Raw genomic sequence first — 26,949 nt, forward strand, 5'->3', positions numbered from 1 at the left:
ATAAAACCATGCCCCAGTGAACTGTGCCTTGAGCTGCCAACATGTAACAAAATAGAAATTAATATAAAGGCACAGTTAACAAGAGTTTGAGTGCTGGATGGCAATGCTCTTCACTTTTGTCAAGATCCTCATGTAGAGGATGCCTATCTCTTTCCATCAGATATGAATGAAATGTTTCTGGGTCAGTCAAAAATAGAATACAGCTGCATGTACCTTTTAAATCCCATTTAGAAAAGATGGAATTAAATGAGGAAGAACCAACCCAAATACTGTTTTGTTTCTCAACTCTCCGCTGACTTGTAAACCGTTCAGATAAAATGACCTTTTTTATATAGTCTGCAAGATGGTTGCTTTCTTTGTACTTCTGTGACTGACTTCCCAGGGAAGTGCTCAAACAGGTTTTCAGCTCACTTCACAGGATTAAGAGCTTCCAGGCAGTGCATCTCAGTTGTGCTTTTGCCTTCACATATGCATGGAATTTCATGGGCAGTGGAAAGGATCCTCCATTCTCCATTCAAAACTTTCCTGTACTTGCTCAGCACTTTTCACACTTTCTCTCCTGTAATCAAAGTATATTTTACAAAATTAAACAGCACAGAATGCCTTCTGGTGAACAGAGCAGGACATGTTCCATTGGGAAGCACCCGTGAACTACATCTCACTGCTCTCTGACATTTCAGAACAGTTTGTGATTCATATGGACAAAAATCACAATTGGCCTATTTCCTCTTGAGCTAAGAAATTTTAAGATGCTCCAAAGAAGTTAATTTCCCGTGTCTTGGCACCCACTGGATGATATCCCCAACTTCCAAGTAGGCATCTCTCACACAAAATTGCTTGGTTTCACTTTGAGTTGGATTCTGGCTGGCCAAGCCCTATGGAAGTGACCAAGGAACTCGTCAATTCTGAGGTAGTATACAAGGTCCTTGTTGCTGTTTGTTTTGCTACTTGTATTCTGGATCATGCTGCTCCTGGCTGGTTAAGGCCTCCCAAGAAATTGCATGTGGTTGGGCCAAGCAGTGATTAATGCCCCTTTGTAGGTAATGATGAAAGAAGTGATGGTAGATGCCCTTTAGTCCATCCAGTCTTTGATCTTCCCTTTTAAGGAAGTTTGTAGAGAGTGTGGTAGGTGCCCAACTCAGAGGATCCCTTATGAAATGGATTACCTAGACCCTTTTCAATCAGAGTTCATGCTGATTTATGGCATTGGTCACAATTTATGGATGACTTTTGAAGGGTTTCGTGTGTCCATCTTGGTCATCTTGATTTCTTGTTGGCTCTTAATATTATCAATTATGATATCCTTCTGGACCAGCTCTGGTAGTTCAGAATGCTTTGCAGTGTTTTGCAGTGTTTCTCCTCCTTCCTTGGTGGCCAGTTTCAGTTGGTATTGGGTTGAGGGAATATAACCCTCATCTTATCTTGCATTAGGTACTTCAGTCTTCTCACTTCTATTTAATATTTAAATGAAGCTGCAGCATGGAGTGTGCTATCATCAGTATGATGATATTTAGCTACACACCTTTAGTCCAAGTAAAGGTAAAGGTAAAGGTTTCCCCGCACATGCGTGCTAGTCGTTTCCAACTCTAGGGGCCGGTGCTCATCTCTGTTTCAAAGCTGAAGAGCCAGCGCTTGTCCGAGGACATCTCCGTGGTCATGTGGCCGGCATGACTAGATGCCAAAGGCGCACAGAACGCTGTTACTTTCCCACCGTAGTGGTCCCTATTTTTCTACTTGCATTTTTACGTGCTTTCGAACTGCTAGGTTGGCAGAAGCTGGGACGAGTAACAGGCGCCAAACTGCCGACCTTCTGATTGACAAGCTCAGCGTCCTAACCCACTGAGCCACCACGTCCCTCTTGTCCATGTAGGCAGATGTTATTACTTAACCCAACATCTGTACGTTGTAAGAGCCTGAATAAGGAGGAACTGGCTGTGACTCAACCTTTTTCTTTCATTGAGTCCATTGAGTTGTCACATTTGATTCTTAATGGGTAGCATTCCTCCAGACAGCTGGTGTGTGATTTAAGGATACTCTTGACCTGCAGTTCCTGTTTGAGAACCAAGTAGCAGCCATGGCTAGAAGAATCTTTGTATAAATTCATCTCATGGACTAAATGTACCCATTCCTAGACTGAGGAGCCTTGCTCACGGTCATTCATGCCTTAGTTACTACCTGACTCCAATGCGCTGTACATGGAACTGCCTTGAAGACAACTTTGAAATTACAACTTCTCTAGAATGCAGTGGCCCCTGTAATTCTGGGTGCCTCACATTTTGTCCAAATTAGCCAGCTGTTGCACAAGTTGCATTGGCTTTTAGTCTTTTTCCAGGTACAATTCAAAGTGCTAGTTATCACCTTAAAACCCTTGAATGATATGTGGACAGGTTATTTGTGAGATGCCCCTGAGGGCATCTGTTCATCGCAGCAGATTAAATAGGATGATCATGCTTCAGGTCTCTTCTCTAAAATCCCATCATTTGCTGGGACCTTTGAGAAAAATACTGCAAATGGTTAATTAAGTACCGTAATAAATAGGAAAGAAAGTCTTTGAGTATTTTTATGAGTTTAAACACTGGGGTTAACATTCTGAACTTCCATACCAAAAAGTCCTGCTGCTGGGTAAATAAAGTGTAAACATTATGTTCCTCCCAGTCAGTAATCCTGCAGATCTGTAGATAAGGAGCCACAAAAAATGTTTGTAAGGCATTTACCATCACAGTTCTGTTTCCCACTCAAAAAGGATGAAGCTGCAGATTATAAATCCCCATCTCCATCTTCCTCCCCCTGCTCTACAGTGCAAATCAAAGTGCACCAAATTTATAGCATTCCTTTTAAGAAGAATGGCTCTGCCCTTTCTAATGTTGCTAGGCATAGATTATTATGATAAATGGATGCCTGCAAGACATGTTCCTGGAATGAACAAGGAGCCAGCAAGGAAACTAATCTGTTCTGTCTGTTACTTCTCTCTGGTTGAGCAGAGCAGATTGTTTTAATCACCACTTAGCACTTGTGCAATGAAAGCTCCAGGCTTTCAGCTGAGAACTCCTAGCAGCTGAATGAATCCTTTGACTCAGCAACTTCTTTGTGTCCTGTTCAGTGCAAGCTCTGTTTCTTAACATGAGAGGAAAAGCCTCTTTTAAACAAAGGAAAGGGAGACTACAAAAAAATCATAGAGGAAGAAGGGATGATTAAGTCCAATTCTTCTGCTCAGTGCGGGGATCCAAATTAAGGCATCCCAAAAATGTGTCTGTCTAGCCTCTGGTTGAAGTCAGCTATGAAGGGGAGCCTACCATCTCTCAGGGCAATTGGTTCTACTATCCAGCAAGGGAACCCCCCACCCCAAGATTCAATTAGAGTCTACTTTCCTATAATTTAAATGCATTATTCCATGCTTGGCACTCCAGAACAAAAAGGCACATCAGGTCTTTCTGCAATGCCTTGATACTTTTATAAACACATCTTATAGTACTATTGCTTTCTTAAAGAGTGGGTGTTCACGTTGGTGCCTAGGAAGTACAATACACAGGCAGTCTTCAAGTTATGATGACAATTGGGATCAGGATGCAGTCAAAAAGCATGATGTCACATGACCTCATGGCTTAATAAAGGAACAACAATGTTGGCAGTTCCAGTTGCTGTCATAACTCTAAAATGTATGGGTCATTAAATGGGAAGCAGAAATCCCAAGTAAGAGCACAGGGGTGCCACAAGTGGAGGAAGTGCTGTGGGGGGGGGGAGGAGGCTGAGAGGGGCCTCTACAGACCATGTATGAGCTTGTGAATGACTTGGGAAGCCTAATGCAAGCTGTGTGCAAGACCAAGGAATGGAGAGTGTGACAAGGGTGGGAGAACTTAACAGAACAACTTGTGACTTTTCCTGCGGGCTTCCCCATTGACTTTGTTTGTGGGAAACTTGCAGGGAAAGTTGCAAATGGTGATCATGTGACATTAAATGTGAGCTGGTTGCCAAGCATTGGATCTGTAATCACATGACCTCAGGGATGCTACAATAGCAGGAATTTTGAGGCCCAGTTATAAGTACCACTTGTTCAGCACTGTCACAGTTTTGAATGGTTGTTGAAGAAGTAGTCAATATGCGAGGACTACATGTAATTCCTTACACACCACTTACATAAACTGAACAAAGTGTTGAATTAGCCCATCAAATCATCCAGGTCATTCAAGAAAGAAGCAGAAGCCTAGGGGAAAAAGTTTCCAATGAAACTTCTTGACCAATTCAATATGGCAGTTATGTATGGGAAACGAATTACAAAAGAAACTATTACAAATACAGTGTTGTTGTTGTTGTTGTTAGCTGTGAAGTTGTGTCCAACCCATCGTGACCCCATGGACAATGTTCCTTCAGGCCTTCCTGTCCTCTACCATCTTCTGGAGTCCATTTAGGCTCACGCCTACTGCTTCAGTGACTCCATCCAGCCACCTCATTCTCTGTCGTCCCCTTCTTCTCTTGCCCTCAACCTTTCCCAGCATTAGGCTCTTCTCCAGTGAGTCCTTCCTTCTCATAAGGTGGCCAAAGTATTTGAGTTTCAACTTCAGGATCTGGCCTTCTAAAGAGCAGCCAGGGTTGAACTTCTCTAGGACTAACCGGTTTGATCGCCTTGCAGTCCAAGGGACTCGTAGGAGTGTTCTTCAGCACCATAGTTCAAAGGCCTCAATTCTTTGGCGCTCAGCCTTTCTTATGGTCCAACTTTCACTGCCATACATTGCAACTGGGAAGACCATAGCCTTGACTATAGCACTTTTGTTGGGAGGTGATGTCTCTGCTTTTTAGTGTGCTGTCTAGATTTGCCATGGCTTTCCTCCCCAGGAGCAAACGTCTTTTAATTTTTTGGCTACAGTTCCCATCTGCGGTGATCTTGGAGCCCAGGAAAATAAAATCTGTCACTACCTCCATTTCTTCCCCATCTATTTGCCAGGAATTGAGAGGCCCAGATGCCATGATCTTGGTTTTCTTAATGTTAAGTTTCAACCCAAACTTTTGCACTCTCCTTCTTCACCCGCAACAAGAGGCTTTTTAGTTCTTCTTCACTTTCTGCCATTAGAGTGGTATCATCTGCATATCTTGAGTTGTTAATATTTCTCCCAGCAATCTTAATTCCAACTTTTGATTCATCTAGCCCTGCCTTTCTCATAATGTGCTCTGCATATAAGTTAAATAGGCAGGGCGACAATATACAGCCTTGCCAGACTCCTTTCCCAATTTTGAACCAATCAGTGGTTCCGTGTCCAGTTCTCACTGTTGCTTCTTGACCCACATATAGGTTTCTCAAGAGACAAATAAGATGGTCTGGTACGCCCATCTCTTTAAGAACTTGCCACAGTTTGTTGTGATCCACACAATCAAAGGCTTTAGCATAGTCAATGAAGCAGAAGTAGATGTTTTTCTGGAACTCCCTAGCTTTCTCCATGATCCAGCGTATGTTGGCAATTTGATCTCTAGTTCTTCTGCCTCTTCGAAATCCTACCTGTACTTCTGGTAGTTCTCGATCCACATACTGCTGGAGTCTAGCTGGTAGGATTTTAAGCATAACTTTACTAGCATGTGAAATGAGTGCAATGGTGCGATAGTTTGAACATTCTTTGGCACTGCCTTTCTTTGGAATTGGAATGTAAACTGATCTTTTCCAATCCTGTGGCCACTGTTGAGTTTTCCAAATTTGCTGGCAAATTGAGTGTAGCACTTTTACTGCGTCGTCTTTTAAGATTTTGAATAGCTCAGCTGGAATACTGTCACCTCCATTAGCTTTGTTGTTGCTCAGTTTTTCTAAGGCCCACTTCAGTACTCTAATATAATACAATATTTTGAGATTGTGTTCCCATTTAAGGGCACTACAATAGCAGTGCAAAAGACTGGAGATGATTAATTATGTACCGTCAAGTTGTTATCAACTCTTACTGATCACACACATAGATTTTCTCCATGATGATCTGCCCCTAACCTGTCTTTCAATGGTGTACATGTTGTCACTATAGTTGGGTCTACCTAACGTGTTTCCCTGAAAGTAAGTCAAATGTCCTGGTATTCCCAAGAGTCTTCTCCAACACAAAAGTTCAAAAGTATCCATATTGTTCCCACTTTGCTTCCTCAAAGTTCAATTTTCACTTCTACAGAGAATCCCAAGGAGTAGCAAGGCTTGCAAGATTCTGATCTTTGTAGATATAGACACAATATTTGAATATCTTTTCCCAGGGCTTCATGGCTGCTTTACCAAGTGTTAGTCTATGGTGTATTTCTTGATTGCTTGTTCCTTTATTGTTCGTGGTTAATTCAAAAGGCAGAAAGTATCGATTACTTCAATACCCCCACTGACAGTTCTCAGGCTGTTTCTACCTACAATCATTAATTTACTCTTTTTTATATTCGATCATATTCCCCATTTTTTTCACTGCGCTTCTTGACTTTTATTATTACAGCTTGCAGGCCCTTTGCGTTTTTGGGTTTCAGGGTAGTACATGTTATTGATGTTTCTAATACCTCCTAATTAATTAATTAATTAATTAATTGTTGTGCAATTAGATCACATGGTGTAACAAGATGGTGTGTTTGTTGTCACTGTGAGTTGGGGGGGCACGAAGGGAGGCTCAGCCACTCTTACTGTACACATGTTGTACTTTGATAATAAAGGTTCATTCATTCATTCATTCAAACTAATGTTGTAGCACATGCAGCACATCAGAGAACAGAGTAGAAGATTAATTCAGCCAAGGTCAAGGATTCTGTCTACAAAAGATGTGGATTCAGAAATGCTAGAAATTAAGAAATGAAAGTCATGGAGCAAGCATGCATTTACCTGCAAACATAGATAAATTCTACAATTTCATAGAAAAAATGTCGCTCAACTCAGTTCTATAGGGAGGAAGGGAGGGCAAGACGGCCTACTCAAGGTTCTCTCTTACAGCAACAAAACTGAATCTCAGAGAACATGAAAACTGAGCACCTATGAAACAATCCCTTTCCATTACTCCACTTCTCCTTTGATGAGACAGAAAATTATGGTTCTAGCCTAAAAGCAACCATATAAGTGTCTCTATACTAATCAACATGCCATGTACTGAATTCTGTTTTTTTCTCTTTGTGTCTTTCAATGCATTAGCTGATGAATTGACAGCAGCAAAAGAAGCTAAGGGGGGAAAAAACCAATTGACAAAAGAAAGTAGCATAGACAAATAGTTAATAGACTCTGGGTTTTTTGCATCAATTGAATCAAATGGCTGAGAGAAGAAAGTTGGGTAAGCAAGCAATATGAAAAAGGATGAAAGAAGACAGAAATATAAAGGTTTCAAAGCCAGATGCAGAAAGAAAATCTATCCAATTGAAAACAATTCTTTGTAAACGACATGGGTGTTGGAAGGCTCTGTGCTCAGATACAGAGAATAACAAGTCTTCTAATCTCTCCAATAAGGTATTTCTCAATTCAGTTTGCACAATATCTTTGCATAACTGTGCATTCCACACAGATGATGATGAATGGGTTATATTTATGCTCAAAATGGTTAACAAAAGGACTTCCAGCCACAGATAGCTCATAGTCACAAGGCAAATGTTTCATCAGGCAAGGATAGGCAGAGATGGATTGCAAATATCCTTGCTTTGCAAGGAAAACACACACATGTGTTTGTCAACATAAGTTACTCAAGAAATTGACAACAAGAAAACGCTTTTTGCTCTTGGTTTTTCTTAACATAAAACAATTGTAGACATGCATATACTGCTAAGCTTGTAAGCCACCCTGAGTCTTCGGAGAAGGGCGGGATATAAATGTAATAAAAATAAATAAATAATAAAAAATATAACCCACTATGAATGTTTTCATTAATGGGAATTGTAAGCAATTCCACGAAGATTCATTGCTATTGGAACAATATAAAGCACCATGAATGGCAGGTTCAAATGAGATGCTTAAAGTGACAAAACAGAGTAAGTGAGTAAACCAGAAATTGGCATTTTGAGATGTTTGAGACACAATACAATAGCTGGTGAGAGAAACAAAAGAAGAAATGTCTCTGAAGTAATGGTTCAGATCTTGTGTAGCACTGTTTTATGAAAAAAAGCCAAAATTAATACAAAAATGCAGACTTAAGATATGCTCCACAGCCACTCTACTGAGTGAATTTCGACAGCTGTGAAGTGACAGAGAACATACTAGCAAGTCAAATCGACAGCTTCAAACACAAAGAGAATATTTGTAGCTCAGGGTTGAACGGTGAGATTTGTGGTGCTCTCTGAGCTTGGCTGTTTTGTTGCAGAGCTTTCATTACAAAGGTAATATTATCAGTAGCTGGTAATGAAACTTCCGCAAGAAAACAAGTTCAGAAAGCGCCAAGAACCTCACAATCTTCCCTTTCCGTTGTCTGCCTATCACACTCTATTCTCCTTCCATCACTTTGTATTACAGTTGGAGAAAGGTCAGGTTATCATCTACCAAGTTTTTCTATTAAATTTGGTCATGATGGGGTATTTATATTTTTTAACAGATCAGATAAAATACAACTTAAAACAATTCCAATCCCCCCCTTTATTCTTATCATTACAAGAATATGATTATCAGATCTCTCCCATCCTTCCTGTGTTTGCCTTCAAAAGAGGATGGAATGTAGGTAATCACTCAGTGGCTCAACAATTCCAAGATTATTTCTCTCTGCCAGAAACAGCACTCCTGCTGCTAATAGATCACTCGACATATTCTAAAACACAGTTGCTACTTAATTCCCCAAAGAGCTAATCAAAGATTTCAGTTAAAACTTAGCAAGCCCCTTCCATAGTAGTAAAACCTGGCTTATAAATACATGAGACCAGACTCCAAAGCAATTAGATAGACACAGTCAAGTTGGGTTCAGCTCCAGGTGACAGCATGAATAAAATATTCATCACCTTCACTTAACTTCAGTAAGCTTTCTTAATATGTGGAACTCCACTATCACTTCTAGAATCCCCTGAAGAAAAGTGAAATATTTCTCAACTTCTTGATATTATATACAAGAAGTTATCACCCTCTGTTATCTTTATGAAGATGATAGATAACTTTTTGGGTGCAATAAACAGATGACAGAAATATAACTGTTTTGGTTAAAAAATAGGCTTCATGCTTGTGCAAGCTAATTTATCTTACACTGTTGTACAGTGGTACTCATTGTTAATTAGTTCCAGGAGGCGTGATGTGTACCAAAAATGATGAACACCACACAAATTTTCCCCATAAGGCAGGGGTCCCCAATCCCCAGTCCATGGACCAGTACCAGTCCGTGGCATGCCAGCAACTGGGCCGCACAAACAAGCAAAGCCTCATCCGCAGGATGCAGGCAGCACATAAAATAACACCCCCTCTGGTCCACGGAAAAACTTCTCTCCAAGGAACTGGTCCCTAGTGTTCCAAAAAAGTTGGGGACCTCTGTCATAAGGAATAATGTAATGAGTCATAAAACAGCCGACACCAGCAATTTTTAGTTTATGTATCGAGCACCAAACAAACAATGAGTACCAGGACAAAACTTTTATGTCAAAATGCATTGAGTACCAAATTCACTGTGCTTCAAAGCAGTTGAATACCAAAGTATCACTGTATTTATTTTTGTTAATAAAAAGTTATTGGAAAATGTCTATATTCTACATACAAGGGATAGGTCTGACATTCATTTTTACATTTCATTTTTCACTGATGAAAATGTTTGTGTTGTCATTCCCTCTCTCAATTTCTCTTTCTCTTTCTCTTTCTCTGTCTCTGTCTCTCTCTCTCTCTCTCTGTGTCTCTCTCTCTCTCACACACACACACACAAACACACACACACACACACACACACACACACACACACGACACTATCACTTATTTACAACAACTTACTCTTTCGGAGGATTTAGGTCCTCTGGCCTTGTCTCAAAAAACTGAAGAACCTCATCACACTGAGAAATGTATGGTGGCAGCTGGATCAGAGCCTGAAAAACAAACATACCTGTGATTTATAAAACAGTGATATTTAATCAAAATAGTAAGCAGTTGGAAATGCACCAAAGGTTGACTGTCAGCTTTATTAGACTTGAATGGACATTTTAATGATAGCATCGACCCCATTTCATATATATGGGTTACTAACCAAATAGAATAAAGACCAGAACATTGCTGGGAAGAATTGAAGAGTAAGTAAAAAAAATGTTTATGTATGAAGTAGAAACAATGGTTTGGAAAAAAAAGTTGATTATGAATTGTCTTGATCCTAACACTTAAGCACCCTTGCCATATATTTTGAGTTCCTGGACAAATTACTTATCTTTTAATTCACCAGTTTGCCCATCTGTTAAGATTTATCAATACTATTGCCTATCATGTTGTGAATGGATGCCTATGACATTTTTACAAAATTAAAATTTTTAAACAGTTTGAAGATCTGCAGTTGCTGATCTGCACCATAATGTTCAGGAATACTCAAATATGTTTATATACATCTTCTTGATAGAAACCTTAGTAACCTCTTTTACAGATTACTTTAATTGTTATCAGATTTTTGTAGATAAGTGATTAGGACAGAGAATGAAAGTGGTTTGTTTAAAGGCATATAAAAAATAAGATCAACCCACTTTGTAGTCTGAAGTAGCAAAACCATTGCAATTTTGTGACTTGCTTGCTTTGACAATGTTGAAAACCTATCCACATGCTATGTAAAGCATAGCCTAGTGTTTTAATGTAATGTATAAATTCAATAATAAACCACAGCATAATTATAAAGCCACCGTTTTCAGTGTGAATAATCATTTGCTGAAAGCAGAGAGAGATTTTAAACAGCTTCTCAGGCTTTGAAAATTCCATAAATATTTCCTGTTAATGTTACAGAACAGAAACAGAGAATCTAATTAGTAAAAAGGAATACAAAGTTTAATTTTAGTTTTAATTGACTATGCTATCTTATTTTTTCATATATCTAGATTTTCCTTAACTTTCATGGATCTACTTCAAATATACATACACATACACATATACACACACATAACTGCATGAATGTTAAATTGATTAAAATTCATGTAAACATTTTTAATACACCAACAAATCTCTTTCATAAAATGGGCCCAAGACAGCATAAAATGTAATTCATTTAGTCATCATTGGCCTATTAGGTATTTTAAATGTGGAATTTGGTTATTTCTTTATTTCTGTCTTTCTTTCTCATTAAAAAGAAGCAACAGATGGAAACTCATCAAGGAGAGATCTAACCTTGAAATAAGGAGAAATTTCTTGACAATGAGCGCAATTAACCAGTGGAACGGTTTCCCTCCAGAAGTTATGAGTGCTTCATCACTGAAAGTTTTTAGGAGGAGATTGAATAGCCATTTGTCTGGAATGGTATAGGGCAGAGGTAGGCAACCTTGGCTCTTTTATGACTCGTGGACTTCAACTCCCAGAATTCCTGAGCCAGCCATGTTGCCATGCTGGCTCAGGAATTCTGGGAGTTGAAGTCCACGAGTCATAAAAGAGCCAAGGTTGCCTACCCCTGGTATAGGGTCTCCTGCCTGAGCAGAGGGTTGGACTAGGAGACTTCCAATTTTCTTCCAACTCTGTTATTCTATATTCTGCTTAGCGTTTGGAATCAGCAAATACCAATATGATGGTAAACCTGATTTTCATGTAGGTTTTTCCCACCCAATGGTCAAAAGCATTTCAGAGCATTCATTCTGAGGATGCTTCACTCTTTTCTATTAAAAGTTAGGATGCCTAATTTTTCTATTCTACGTCTATTAAATCTCCTGTTACTATGCAATGGCTATTTCTTCTTGGATTTTGGGTTATGATACCACATTATTGAAAGAATTTATCATTTATTTTCATAAAAATATTTCAAGGTCATCCTTGGAAATGATACTTCCCCTCTTTATTTCTCACAAGAAAGCAAAATAAAAGAAGTGATAGTTGCTTACGCAGCTTGTCAAAAGGACGTGGTTAATCTTGCAGCATTCAGCAACATTTGCTAAATATCCACAACCACAGCAATTTCCATGTTTTACTTTGTTTTTGGTTATATGGAAAGACTTCCCCCCGTCTCTCATGGGAGAAAGTACTAAAGTACTAAGTACAATACTACTATTGCTGAAGTGAAACTCATACTGGGAGAAACTGGAATTGCTTACATACAGGTTCCATAGCATTTTTACAACCCCTTCTCCCTAGTCACCAAATCAATACAGTATGTGCCATTAGTTGGAAGGCAGTGCAGAGTTTATGAGACTCACCAACTTTAAAAAAATGCTAGAATGGCCTATATTACAATAATAATTATACTAAATTTATTTGGTATATTTAATCTTAAGACCTGGGACTCTTGTTTAGAAGCTGATTCAGTTTTGCATACCATTGTCCTCTCTGTGCATTTTCCCCAAAGAAACAAATATTTTAGAAACGTATTAAATAATATGCAAGTAACTTGGGACCACAAAAGCAAATTATGTAGTAAACCAAACATACAAAGGATGCAAATAATGAAAAAGCCAGAATGATTTCTTCCTGTGGTTTGTAAATGATACTACTATCGATGAAAACTGAAACTGATCTGAATTTTCTACAGCCATATCATATTGTGAAATCATGTTCAGTGTGCAATCAACTATTTCTTCAAGATTGTTCTCAAAAACAGACCCAGAGGACTACAAAAACATACCCAGGAAACTACAGACCAATCAGCCTGGCATCAATACCTGAGAAGATACTGGAAAAGATAATCAAAAAACAGGTCTGTGAACATCTAGAAACAAGTAAAGTTATAGCTAAAAGCCAGCATGGGTTTGTTCAAAACAGATCATGCCAAACCTATCTTATTTCATTCTTTGACAAAGTGACTAAATTAGCAGACCAGCAAGATGCTGTGGACATAGTATACTTAGCCTTTAGCAATGCATTCGACAAAGTAGATCACAACCTACTTCTTGGTAAGCTAGAAAAATGTGGGATAGACAGCATCACCACCAGATGGATTTATAACTGGCTGATAAACTGTACTCAATGAGTCGTCCTTAATGGTACTACATCTACATGGAGGGAAGTAAGCATTGGGGTACCACAAAGTTCCATCTTAGACCCAGTACTCTTTCAATATCTTCATAAATGATTAGATGAAGTAATAGAAGGGGAAGTCATCAAATTTGCAGATGACACTAAGCTGGCAGGAATAGCCAATACCCCAGAAGACAAGCTCAGAATCCAAAAAGATCTTGACAAACTTGAACAATGGGCCCTTTTCAACAGAATGAAATTTAATGTGGAGAAAAGCAAGGTTTTGCACTTAAGGCAGGAAAAACCAAAGGTACAAGTACAAATTAGGCGAAACCTGGCTCAAAAACAGTAGCTGTGTGAGGGACCTTGGAGTCCTAGTGGACGTTCATTTAAATATGTGCCAGTAGTGTGTAGCAGCAGCCAAAAAAGCCAATACAATCCTTGGTTGTATAAAAAGAAGCACAGAATCAAAATTGTGTGAAGTATTAGTACTGCTTTATAAAACCTAATAAGGCCACACCTGGAATACTGCATCCTGTTTTGGTCACCACATTACAAAAAAGATGTTGAGACTTTGGAAAAAGTGCAAAGAAGAGTAAGGAATTGGGTTTGGCTAGTCTAGAGAAAAGAAGGACTAGAAGGGGCGTGATAGCAGTATTCCAGTATTTGAGAGATTGCCACAAGGAGAAAGGGGTCAACTTATTTTCCAAAGCACCAGAGGACAGGACAGGAAACAATGGATGGAAACTAATCAAGGAGAGAAGCAACCTAGAATTAAGGAGAAACTTCCTACTTCCTAACAGTGAGGACAATTAACTAGTGGAACAGGCTGCTGCAGAGGTTTTGGGTGCTTGATCAATGAAGGTTTTTAAGAAGAGACTGGACAGTCACTTGTCTGAAACATATAGGGCCTCCTGCTTGAACAGGGGGTTGGACTCAAAGACCTCCAAGGTCCCTTACAGCTCAATTCTGACTGATTGACTGATTGAAAGTACCGTTGCCAAGTCACATATCTCCCACCCAATGTGTGGGGGGTTTTGCCAATCAAGAGTTTTGCATTTGTCTTCATTAAAAAATTTTTTAAAGTTCAGCCCATTTCTCTAACCCCATCAGGATTTTTATTTACTTTTTAAATTTTTGTTTCCTAGAGGTATTAGCAAACCCATTCAATTTTGTGTCACCTGCAAAACTGTAAGCAATCCTTTCGTGTTCTCATCCAGAGCATTAATAAAAATATTAAACAGCTGAAAACGTAGGACTGCACTTTGAGGAGATACAGTAGGTGCCTTTCTCCAATGTGACAAGGAGCAGTCAACTACGATTTTCAAGCCAGCAATATATTCACTTGAAAGTTATCCCCACCTAGAACATACAAAATCAGATTGTGAATTAACATCCCATTAGACATTGTACTTCATCAAGGCATTGCTGAAGTCAACATACATTAGGTGAATAGCATTAGCACAATCTATCAAAGGCACCCAATCAATACATGAGATAAGGTTAGTCTGGAAAGATGAGTTCTGACCGCAGGTAAATACTGCATTGTTTTGAGGACATTTACATTCCGATCTCTTTATGATCTGCTCTACAATCCTTCCAGGTATTGATGTCAGACAGATCTATACTGTACTTTGCTGAATCTCCCATTGTTCCCTTTTGAAAAAAAGAACACCACTTGCCTTCCTCCAGTCATCTAGTACTTCATCAGTACTCCAGGATTTCTCAAAGCTAAATACATAAGAGTTTGGCTATACCACCAGCTACTTTCTTCAGTATACAAAGCTACAATTCATCTGATCCTAAAGATTTATTTTTTCAAAGAAGTATCCCTAAACAGGTTTTTTTAACCACATTCAAGCTTTTCTCTTGCCCCCTTCAACTTATTGTTCATAATCCAGTTTTGGTCACCATGATGTAAAAAAGATGTTGAGACTCTAGAAAGAGTACAGAGAAGACCAACAAAGATGATTAGGGGACTGGAGGCTAAAACATATAAGGAACGGTTGCTGGAATTGGGTATGTCTAGTTTAATGAAAAGAAGGACTAGGGGTGAGATGATAGCAGTGTTCCAATATCTCAGGGCTTGCCACAAAGAAGAGGGAGTACTAAGCTATTCTCCAAAGCACCTGAAAGCAGGACAAGAAGCAACAGATGGAAACTAATCAAGGAGAGAAACAACCTAGAACTAAGGAGAAATTTCCTGACAGTTAGAACAATTAACCAGTGGAACAACCTGCCTCCAGAAGCAGTGAATGCTCCAACACTGGAAGTTTTTAAGAAGAGACTGGACAGCCATTTGTCTGAAATGGTATAGGGTTTTCTGCCTGAGCAGGGGGTTGGACTAGATGGCCTCCAAGGTCCCTTCCAAATTTATTAGTATTGTTGTTTTGGGGGAATTGTATAGCTCTGCTTTTTCTTTATATACAGATCCTTTTCCATTAATTCTGAATACATCTGAAACAGTCCATTTAGTCTTAAACATTTCACCTAATTCATCTAGATATTTCATTTTCCAGACATTCGTTCTACAGTTCTAGATTGGTTCACTGTATTCTTCCTTCTTGATCCAGCCGTTTTCCTTTTCTAAATGTGTCCTTTTTCTTTTCAGATTTTTGCTTTGCATGGCCATTGTGGCTTCTTCTGTTGTCCTCCATTTTTTCCTTTGGAATTGTTTGCAATTGTGAATTTTGTATCTCCTTCTTTAGGAAAAACCACCTATCTTGAGCTCCTGTTCTCAATGGTTTTTTTTCCCTTTTCTTTTTGCCATGCAAGAGTTCCCTTGAGGTAAAATGGGCAGTTATAAATTTTATAAATGAATGAATAATCATTACCCTGATTATATGAAAATCTGCTCCTTTTTTAAAGTTCAAAATATGGGTCAACTACACTTGTTTTCCACCACTGGAAAACCTGAAGAACCAGGTTAGGGACAAATCATTATGCAAAGAATCTATGTGGTCACTAAGAGTGACACCAGCTTGATGGCACATAAACAATCAACCTTCCTGTCTTGCTTTGTTCCACTTTAGAAATGTATACAGTGGAAATTCCTCACCTGAAATGAGGACCAGATTTACTTTGCATTAGTGCCAAATCTTTTTAGACTGAGAAATACATACATCTATTCAGAATCTCAGGCACATTATGTACTTTTTTACCTCTATAATTTGTCTTCCTATGAAACAGATTATAATAAGCTAGACAGACATTCGCACACATCCTTGTGCATTCAAGACAATAATTTTAGGGTAGACTTAATCAAAATTCCAAATGTGTCCATGAGCCAAATAGGTTTGGGACCCCTGTAACTGAGTAGTAACAGTATTATAAAGGCTATTATTTGAAGGATATAATGTGAATTACTTTCAGCAGTGGGAAAATAGAGCAATCTAATGGAAGTAACTTCTTACCAGCTGAGAAGGGAAGTTGCTTTCAACTAAGATCTATCAAGGAATAAGTTTGATGATAAGTGATTGAGTAATAAATGAGGCTAAATTAGAATTTTATTGGCTTGGCATTAATAAAATCATTATGTCATCTACTTATAGCATGGTTTTAATGACAATGTATTCACCATAATTCAGCATTTAATAGTGAATTTCAAATACCAAACAAACCTAATGATAATATATTAATAATAAATCAGCATTTCCATAATGCATTATAAAGGATCTAATGAGAGAAAATGCACAATTATTTAACGTTTACATAGATACTTTATAAAGCTGCAGTATTCCTGAAACAAACAAATATAACTCAAACTGCCGGCCTACAGGCCGGATGCATTATAGAGAAACCGGGCCCACCCCATTACCGGAAATGGCAAAAAAGTCGCAATACATCACAATCCGTTAGGTAATGTTGCAGGTTTGACACCCCTGCTCTATACTAACTGAAATTGCTTGCAATTTCTTTTATCTGGACTGTTTGGAGTTCTGGGACACACACATACACCCAACTTCTCAGCTGCCCATCTCCCTCATAAAGCAGCATACAACTACTACAAGAAGTACCATGTTTCCCTGAAAATAAGCCCTAGTTTTGGGGTGAGGTACACACCTAAAAATCAAGCTAGGCTGGGGGTGTGGAGCTGCCCCATGCACCCTGCTCCTTTACCTTGCAACCAGGCCTCTCTTCACCGGCCCATTTCTTCTGCTGCATCCTCAGGCCTGCATTTCACAGTCAGAGGCCTTTCTGGAAGGCCTCTGCAGCTGAGAATCAAGCTATGGATTGAATCCATAGCTCGATTCTTGGCTGCAGTAGCTTTCCAGAAAGGTCTTTGACTGCAAAATGCAGGCCAAAGCTCCATTCTCAGCTGCACAATTAAGCTGTTTCCTTCCGTTGCAGAAGAAATGGGTCAGCTAGGTGGGGCTGTTGGTGCCGGAGGTGAGTGGAAAAGACACTCCCTGAAAATAAGACCTGGTGCCTCTTTTGGAGGTAAAAAAAAAGTCCGGGTCTTATTTTCGGGAAAACATGGTTGGATTTTGGGGGGAAGAAAGCAGGTGCCTCCCCCACTCAATTTCAAGTCTTTATGAAGCAACCTTCTACTACTTGGTAGTACTTTCTGATCAGATATACACAACAACTGAGTGAACAGCTGTAACATTCCAGGTCACGTGAAAATGCATAAATATGAACCAACAATGATGGTAGTGTATAATAAGGAGCCATATGTTGAAAGTGGTGCCCTAATCAAACTAATAAAAAAAATATCCATTACCTTACAATACTCATCAATGGGTATAAGGCGCTTAATAGCAACATCACGAATATGGCTTCGTCGGAAGAGAATCTTGCCTATGATAAATAACATAAAGAAAGAACAAAGTTATTGGTTGTTTTATTAGAAATTCACTCTAGTGAATACTTTGAGGTGGCAATAATCCTTAGTCAATTGTATATGAGTATACTTTTCAATATAATCATTTTCCCATTTTGAAACTCAACACATTGGGAAGGTACCAAACGTGGAAAGGAAGGACATTCAATGATAGAGTTGTTTTATTCATAGCTATGATAACTGAAACTTTTAGAAACTTGAATCTTCTGGGAAATATACCGTAGGTGGATTTGGGGGTGAAAGTGGAAGATTTTTCTCTCTATTACAAGTTCTTTCCAAAATAGCCCTCTGAGAAAACCATTAGACAGTTCTTTCTGATGTAGGCAATAGCAAAAGGACACAGAATACACCAAACTCTTAGATGTATACCCCAAAATAATATGGAACTAACCAGTGAAAAGCAAAATACTGTTTGTATCAATTTGTCAGTATAATGAAACGGAAATAGCATATGGAACCATCATAAGTGCACTGCAGATTTACACCATTTTCTGAGAGAACCTTTCAGTTTTCCCCAATATGATGTATTGGACTTCACGATGGTTTGGACTTCCTAGCCAGTCATCTGTAATTCTAAGAACCACAGGAGGCCATCAGAGCAGGAAAATATTATTTAAACCCAGCCACTAGATCAGGGGTGTCAAACTCAATTTCATTGAGGGCCGCATCAGCATTGCGGTTGCCCTCAGGGAGCTGGGTGGGTACGGCCAGGGTGGGCGTGGCCTACTGGGCAGGCGTGGCTAGAGTGCATATGGCCTATTGGGTGGGCATGGCCAGCTCTACATCGTTCACATCAAGGGTGCCTATGGGGGCCTGGGCAGGAGTGGGACAGATCTGAGGGTCTCTGGCAGAAGGAGGGTCTCTGGGCCAGGGCCAAGGCAGCGGGGGCCTTTCCCTCACTGTTTCCAGGATGGCTTTGTGGGCCACATGAAACCACTTCGTGGGCCGGATCCGGCCCCCGGGCCTTGTGTTTGACATGTCTGCACTAGATACTAATAGAATATAATTAGCAGATACGCATGCCGCATTAAGAAAAGTGATACATAATTCATTTATGTATGTACAATATTTTTATACTTCCCACTACAAAGATTCCAGGAGTATACAATAAAAATATTAATTTTAAAATGTCATCCTATAAATAGCAATACTTTATATATAAAAACCACATGAAACCATACCTAAAAGTAATTAAGTAAAAAATCATTTGCAAATTGTAGTAGCTTAATGCCCAATCTGAAAACAAATCTCTTCTTCACAACTTTTTATTGCACATTTCAAGGAGATTGTTATTTAAAAAGCTAATAATATCAGTGTATATAATTAATTAAAAACCATCTATTTTCAGGCTGATAGTAAGAGTTTATTCAAGTGAGATTACTGAAGGAAATGATATTCCCAATTATTTTTTTAAAGACAGAATTATACAAATAGCAATTTCACATTGATCTTCCCAGAGCCAAATAGAAAACTCCTATAAAGTGATTGCAAGGTTGCAAAAGGCGCTATGGGTTTTTATTTTAGATTATTTTAACTGTCTTCTGCTTCAATTTTATTTGCAAAAAAACAGGAAAACAGAAAAATTTGAAATACAAAAGAATGCACATCAAGGGGAACTATGGATTGACAATCCAAAGGCATTGTTTCTGTTTAAAGCAAATCAAAATATGCTATATAAAATCATTTGAAGAACTGTTTAGAACAGCACGTTTGAAAGCAAAAGCTGACACTGTAATACTTAGCTTTTGTTTTTGGCTGTAACTTTCTAATTTGCTTTTGCTTTTTTTAAAATTTTGTTTATGCTTTTCCCCTTTAAGGGCATATCAAAGATATATGGTAGCTTGTCACTATGCAGAATCAAAATCTTGGTTTAACAGAGGAGTCTATTTTCAAAGACATGACCTAGCAGAACACAATCACATTTCTGACATTTATCAATCCTTGTGGCATCCTCAACCTCTTTGCTGGCTTTTTTATTTATTGTTCATATTTATTTGATTGCCCACCTGACTTTAGGCATGCACAATAAAACCAGCTAATAAACCATTAGGGCGAAGGTTCGTGGCCTGGTACTCCACTGAAGATGTTACCTAGCCTGGTAATGAAACATTCAGAAACCAATGCACAAGTTCGCAGAATGAACCTTGACCATCATCCTACACCCGAGCTACAGATATTCGCCACTATTGCAAATAAAACATTCTTTAAAAAATATCAAAACAATTAGACATAAACAGAAAGAATACCTCAGACTCTTACACATACAGGTAGTCCTCAAGTTATGATCGACTGCTTAGCAACCATTTGAAGTTACAACTGCCGCTAAATGACTGACCCCTTTTATGATTGTTACAACATAGGGATGTAATGGGCAGACTCCATTATGGTTGTATGTTGAGGACTACCTGTAATACAACCAATATGCACGTTCCTTGTTACCAGGAGAACCCCAGGTCTGCTAAAAAAAAACACCACACACATCTGGAAGATCACTAGGATCGGGGACAATCACACCCCCAGGGTGACGATGTTCCAGAGATAGATGCCAAGGGAGAAAAATCTCATCTCCTAGGTCCCATCCGATGCCACTCATCAACAGGCAGGACCTATGACTTGCCTGTCTGCTAAACCTGATGGGATGGATAGATGTAACTGGGAGAGACAGTCCCTCCAATAACCTGGCCGTGTAACATATAAGGTTTTAAAGGCCAAAGAAGTACCTTGAAATGCCAGCATTATCTATAAGGCACTAGATTTATTCCCCGTGAAAACAAATTTAGACATTCAGATCTAATGCCATCATGTCAAAAATGATTTCAAAGGATTCCTTCCAGGAGACACTTTTAAGATATTTTTCCTCTTTTCCTATATGGAACAAATTTATTCACTACGGAAAGGAGGGAAGCTAGTGGTGGGATTCAGCCGGTTCACACCGGTTCGGTAGAACCGGTAGCTAATTTCTTTTGAGTTCTGAGAACCAGTTGACGCGTGGCAGAAACACCACCCCACTTCCAGCCATCCAGGGCCGTCTCCGCCTGCACCGATGTGGCTGCGCTACAGAAGAGAGATGGCGGCTGCACTATGGAAGAGAGATGGTGGCTGCTCTGATTACCTCCCTGCCAGCTGCTCTCCCTCCACCCCCTGCTCGGTGCCCCTTCTATGCAATCCTACATAACTGCGGTGTGGATGAGAGGCTCAGTCAGCAGGGGCGTGGCTTTCCCCCACAGTATCCCAGCCCTCCTGCTCTGCTAGCTGAACCCCCTCACCTTCCCCCATCTGGGACCTGCTGACCCCCAAACCCTCCTGCACCCACCCCATTCCAAGAATCCTGCAGCCCCCCCATCGTACCCTCCTGCCCCCCCATCTGGGACCTCCAGCAATTCCTCAACCAGGAGCTCCTGCCCCCCCTGCTGACCTCCTGCCCCCACCCCAGTCGACCCCCCGAGGAGCCCACCATGACCAAGGCGGAGGGAAGGCGAGGCAGAGAGCCAGTTGTTAAATTATTTCAAACCCATCACTAAGGGAAGCCCTACTTTATGTAATTTGCCAGAACTGAATTCAAATTCTATAAAATCACCTTTATAAATTTAAATATTTCTTTGATAAAATGTTTAATAGCAAGTCAGTTTTCCAGTGAGTTGGTTTAGAACAATTTAGTTTATATTTAAAAGTCCAAATGCATCTAGGCTGGCTTATCTGAGATTCACAGCCAGCAGAAGTAAATTAAAATTTACAGCCCATATCTTCTTATTGATGTACCCATAAACCATTCAGGCAATCAAAGTAAATGGCCAGTTAATCTTGCTTGCCATTTGCACAAGCAATCACAGTAATGCATGCTCATGTCTCCATTGTAATCGGGAACATTAGGGCTATTTCTTCAAATCTACAGGTGGTACTTTCTTTACAATTTACATTATTTTAAGACAGTGGACACCATATAAAAGCAGAAGAGCTCTTTAAGGTCTTACAGAAAGCAGAATGCAGTTGACATATTTTTAGCTGATGACAGACATGCTGGTGCTGCTTTCTTTACCAATTTACCTGATCGTCTGTCAAACAATACAAGTACCAAACGTATCACTGCTGTATTTCAAAAAATACGTTCTATTAAGGTATTTCTAACTTTGCTGTAGAAATACAAACACTTTTAATTTCAAATAAACTTTAAAAAGGCTTCAGCATTCATCTGTGACACACCTCTTGATCAGTTCATACATGTATAAAGCAAGGTAAAATATTTTGTACTTTGACAATAAATGAAGGCACAAGACAGAGTTGGTAGGAAGCCAAAAAGACACTCAACAATAGAAGATGTTTTCTTCTTGATTCTTGGAAGGAAGAGCTCTATCATTATCATAAACGTAGACTTGCTCTCTAGAACCCACAAAATGTTTTTTTAAGATATACAGTGACAGCATATCTTATTCTTAAGGTTTAGGTAAATTTACTTTAAAAAGGGATTATACCCAATCTTGTTTTCCTCTTATTTGAACATGAACCAATGATTTACTTTAATTATTTTATTATGCATATTCAGAATGGCTTTCTGTAGGCAGAAATGGTAAGAAGCTATTTTGAAATAGATTAGAATCTGCCAGCTCGTAGAATTCTGCATAGTCCCTAGCTTTTCTTTTTTAAAAGCTAATGAGTATCAACTCAACACCTTGTTACACCCATGCAAAGCACAAGGCTCAGATCAACATCTGGAACAGACTTCTGCAGCATGATTTTTATTTTTATTTTTTTATTTTAATTCCATTTATATCCCGCCCTTCTCCGAAGACTCAGGGCAGCTTACAAGCTTAGCAGTAGCCTTCATTCTATGTATATGCCTGCTTATTAGGGCTTTCACACACACCCCAAGCGGCATTATTACAAAGTCAGCTTAATTGCCCCCAACAATCTGGGTCCTCATGATGGGGCTATGATGATTTAACTGCTTCAGGCTTGAGAGAAAGAAACTGGGATAACGAAGATTATATAACATTAATTCTTCCATTCAACCATTTATATTTTGCCTTCTTTTACCTATTTTAAATAACAAACTGCTTATAAAGCTACATTTTTCCCCCACAAGCTACTTCTAAACAGAGAGGAGATGGAGGAGTGGAAGGTGGAAGACTTGTAAAGACCCAGAAAGATGCTCATTTCAATTACATAACAAAACAATATGTAACCTTACGAAGCACTCTTCATAGGCACAATTACTTATAAATTAATTAATTAATTAATTTGATTTGTATAACACCCTTCTCCCTAAGGACTCTGGGCGGTGAACAGTGACATAAATATCAAATGCACAAATACAGATATTGAAAACATTAATGTAGAAGGCAAGGCAGGCCCTCAAGAACGCACAACATCAAACTGATAATTTTGAAGAGGCCAGATTTAGTTGACTGAATCAGAGAACTGAATTAATACATCTTGCAGTTAGACAGTAGATATTCTAGGCTTTGAGAATAGAAAACTGTAATGAAAAAAAATAACATCTTCTACCTTTACCTTTACCTTACCAACTCCTTAACATTTCTATATTACACAAATTTCCAAGTAAATGCTGGTGAACCATTGTTCATATGCAATGATTATATGTGTATATACTTCACCAAACTTAATTATATTAGAGGAACTGCTGTAAGCTGAAATATGGTTCAATAACAGTTTCTGGACATACATGCATGCACTAATTCCATGGGTAAAAACTCTAACAGGACCATATTCAATTCTATAGGTATGTTCACACACTATCTTAACTGCAGTTTGAAAATGCCCCAGTAATTGTTCCTTAAGGATATGTCTCAGAGAATATCTCTCCTCTCCAGTATTTCTGCAGCATTTTTCTCCTCTCCAGCTCAGAGCAGAGATCACCCAATTTTACTTTTTTTCTGATCTGATATAGAAGCAGTGTTTTCTATCATCTGACTCAATTTATTTATTTGTTTTAAAAAAAAACATACAATAGGCAATTTACAGTAAAGCCTGGCTATATTGTACGATTTGTGAAGCTCTGACAAGAACACCCACAGGGGATGGAATTTGTCACCTCCTGTTGGCATACTGCTACCCCCACCCCCCCGGACTGTCCATTTTCTTCTATGGTCATTTTGGTTTTGCTAAAATAGCATCAAGATTGCTAGATGCATCAGCAGAACAGGAGCTCTCTAAAGTGTTCTGCCTATTAGGCAGTGCACTTCCCCCACCCCCACTGCCTTCCTTTGACAGATCACAAGAATATCACTAAAGGAGTACTCCGATGGAAAGGTTTTGACAAATGGGTAAACCCATCCCTCTAGTCATCTGTCAGAACTTGCTCCCCTCTCTTCCAGTCAGAGATCTATATCAGGAAGAAGAATTAGCGGATTATCATTAAGAAATCAGTTTTACTGCAACTCTGGAGGCGTTATTTCTTTTTCTTTTGTATAATTTTAAATAAAAAGGCTAACATACTCATTTATGAGCTGTGGAGGCACAGTGTTAGAATGCAGTATTGCAGGCTAATTCTGCTGACTACCAGGAGTTCAATCATGACCGGCTCAAGGTTGATTCAGACTTCCATCCTTCCAAGGTCAGTAAAAATGAGGACCCTTATTGTTGGGGGCAATATGCTGACTCTGTAAACCGCTTAGAGAGAGCTGTAAAGCATTATGAAGCAGTATAATAAATAATAATAATAATAATAATAATAATAATAATAATAATAATAATAATAATAAAGTTGGAAGGGACCTTGGAGGTCATCTAGTCCAACCCCCTGCTCAGGCAGGAAACCCTATACCATTTCAGGCAAATGACTGTCCAGTCTCTTCTTAAAAACCTCCAGTGTTGGAGCATTCACCACCTCTAAGTGCTAAGTGCTAGGTGTTATTGCTATTTTTAGCATCCTAGAAGAGTTTTACATAAACCCACTTATATTCCTGGGGAATGGCCATTTGACAAGGGTTAATTGCTACACAGATTCCAGATACCACTAGTTGTTTGGTCACTTCAACTGCACGTTTGAATTGTATTGTCTCCATAAATCCAGTTCCCCCGTATGAAACAATGCATTTCCCAAAAGGGATGGACATTTTACAAGCCCTTGCAAATACAGTAGAACTATGTTTTGAATGGCAAGCCCTTCCCCTTGCAATCTTTTAGCACTATGCAATTCAGACAGTGATTCAGCCAGAAAAAGTCCATCTATCTCCTAGTGGAAAGCTGCTCTGCATTAAAGCAATAGCAATAGCACTTAGACATATATACTGCTTCACAGTGCTTTATAGCCCTCTCTAAGCAGTTACAGAGTCAGCATATAGAGTAGCTATTATCTTGAGCAGACGATATGGATACAATAATAATGGATAACTTACAGCCTATGAGTTACAGGGACTCACTCAAGTAACTTTCATAGCCGAAAATTCCCATGATCATAGAGATGAAATTTGTGGCAATCTGTTGATTTGGGGCCACACAGCTTTTACATATACACACAGGGCTTGTTTTGTCATAGAACGCTCAGAACAGAGTTCGGCACCTTTTTTGAATGGAACCTTGTAGAGTAGGCAAGGCGGGTTGTATGACATGTTCAAGTTCCGGCACCTTTTTCTTTTACAAAAAAAGCACTGTATACACACACACACACAAATCACTGTCCATTTTGAACACATAGCAGGAACAGGAAACTTGAGAGTTCACTAGGTTGATATTATATGGGCAAAATGTGACTGAATCTGGATGTTCTGCTTCGGATACCACGAAACCTCTTCCCAGGTAACAAGGAAAACAGGTCATGAAGAGGATGTGTAGCATCCCAGACACTATTGTGGACCCTGCTCAAGCAGCGCTTATATGCCATGTCCTGGATAGAAGAAACTGAACTATCAAATACTCTTTTCTACCATCCTTACCACTCTCTACACAGCCTTCCTGTCCGAAGCAGTCATGCTTCCAAACCAGACTACCAAACTTTTCAAATAGAAGTTAATACATGTTTTAAAACTACAGTCTTTAAACTCATCCTCAAGTCTGGGGTCTGTTTACTGTATGTTAAGCAGTATCACTGCATCACTGACACAATGCCTGCTCCCTTTGGAGGGGATGGCTTTCCTTCTCTTGCATAGAGAACAAATGTTCCACCCCTTGCCTAGAGAAGCCCTCTCAGCTCACAGAAGGATTTTGCACCATTGTATTCTCTAATTCCCCCCCTTACTCCTTTGAAAGTAATTTGCTATTCATCACTTCTCAAATTTCACCTAGACACCCTTGGCTGTGATTCACTTTTAAACATATGGACACAATTCCTTTCCAGAAGGAACGAATGGTTGCCAAGAACTGGCAGATATGCCTGATGGCTACAGTTTCAAACAATGCTCAACACATACAGTAAGTGGTGGTGCGACCTCCTGTTGATATCAAAGTATTTTTTTTATTACATTTATATCCCGCCCTTCTCCGAAGACTCAGGGCGGCTTACAAGCTTAGCAGTAGCCTTCATTCTATGTATATGCCTGCTTATTAGGGCTTTCACACACACCCCAAGCGGCATTATTACAAAGTCAGCTTAATTGCCCCCAACAATCTGGGTCCTCATTTTACCTACCTCGGAAGGATGGAAGGCTGAGTCAACCTTGAGCCTGGTGGGATGCGAACCTGCACTAATTGCAGGCAGCTGGTGTTACTTAAGGAGGCATTAGCCCACTGCTCCACCAAGGCTCTTTTTATAGACCAGGCTTTTTATGCATAATGGACAGAACACCAGACTAAAATCTGCCTAGGGAAACATAGAACCTTCCATCTTTTTCTGGAAATTCAGTTAAGAATTTACATATTCTGCCCCTATATGGTGTCATGACATATCACAGGATGCCACTATTTGACAGATCATGCGACATGGTAAATACATCAGAGCGAAATTTGGAAAAACTATAAAAGACAAAAAGTGAAAAATAAAGGCCTTTCTTTCAAATTAATAAACTGGGCCTTCTGCAGTTAAAAGAAAAAAAAAGGGGGGGGCAACTTACCAGCTTTCTGGGATGTAGTTGGTTAGAACAAGAGAGAGAAATGGAAAATGTCCATTGTAGCAGAAGTGTCTCTACAATGCATATTTGGTACAACGTGAACCATGAAA

The 26,949-nt window shown here is 39.3% G+C and overlaps 1 protein-coding gene across 1 annotated transcript in view; it reads right to left on the reverse strand.

Annotated features, from left to right (window-relative positions):
• The window catches only part of SH3PXD2B (SH3 and PX domains 2B), a 127,286-nt gene that overhangs the window by 33,072 nt on the left and 67,265 nt on the right, over positions 1-26,949 (reverse strand). The window contains exons 5-6 of the mRNA XM_083352975.1: positions 17,718-17,794; positions 9,863-9,954 (exon numbers count right to left, since the gene is read on the reverse strand). Of these exons, the coding sequence (XP_083209101.1) occupies positions 9,863-9,954; positions 17,718-17,794 (169 nt within the window). The remainder of the gene's footprint in view (positions 1-9,862; positions 9,955-17,717; positions 17,795-26,949) is intronic.

Source organism: Vipera ursinii (assembly GCF_947247035.1).
Source record: "Vipera ursinii genome assembly, chromosome: 2".
NCBI classification, from domain to species: Eukaryota; Metazoa; Chordata; class Lepidosauria; order Squamata; family Viperidae; genus Vipera; species Vipera ursinii.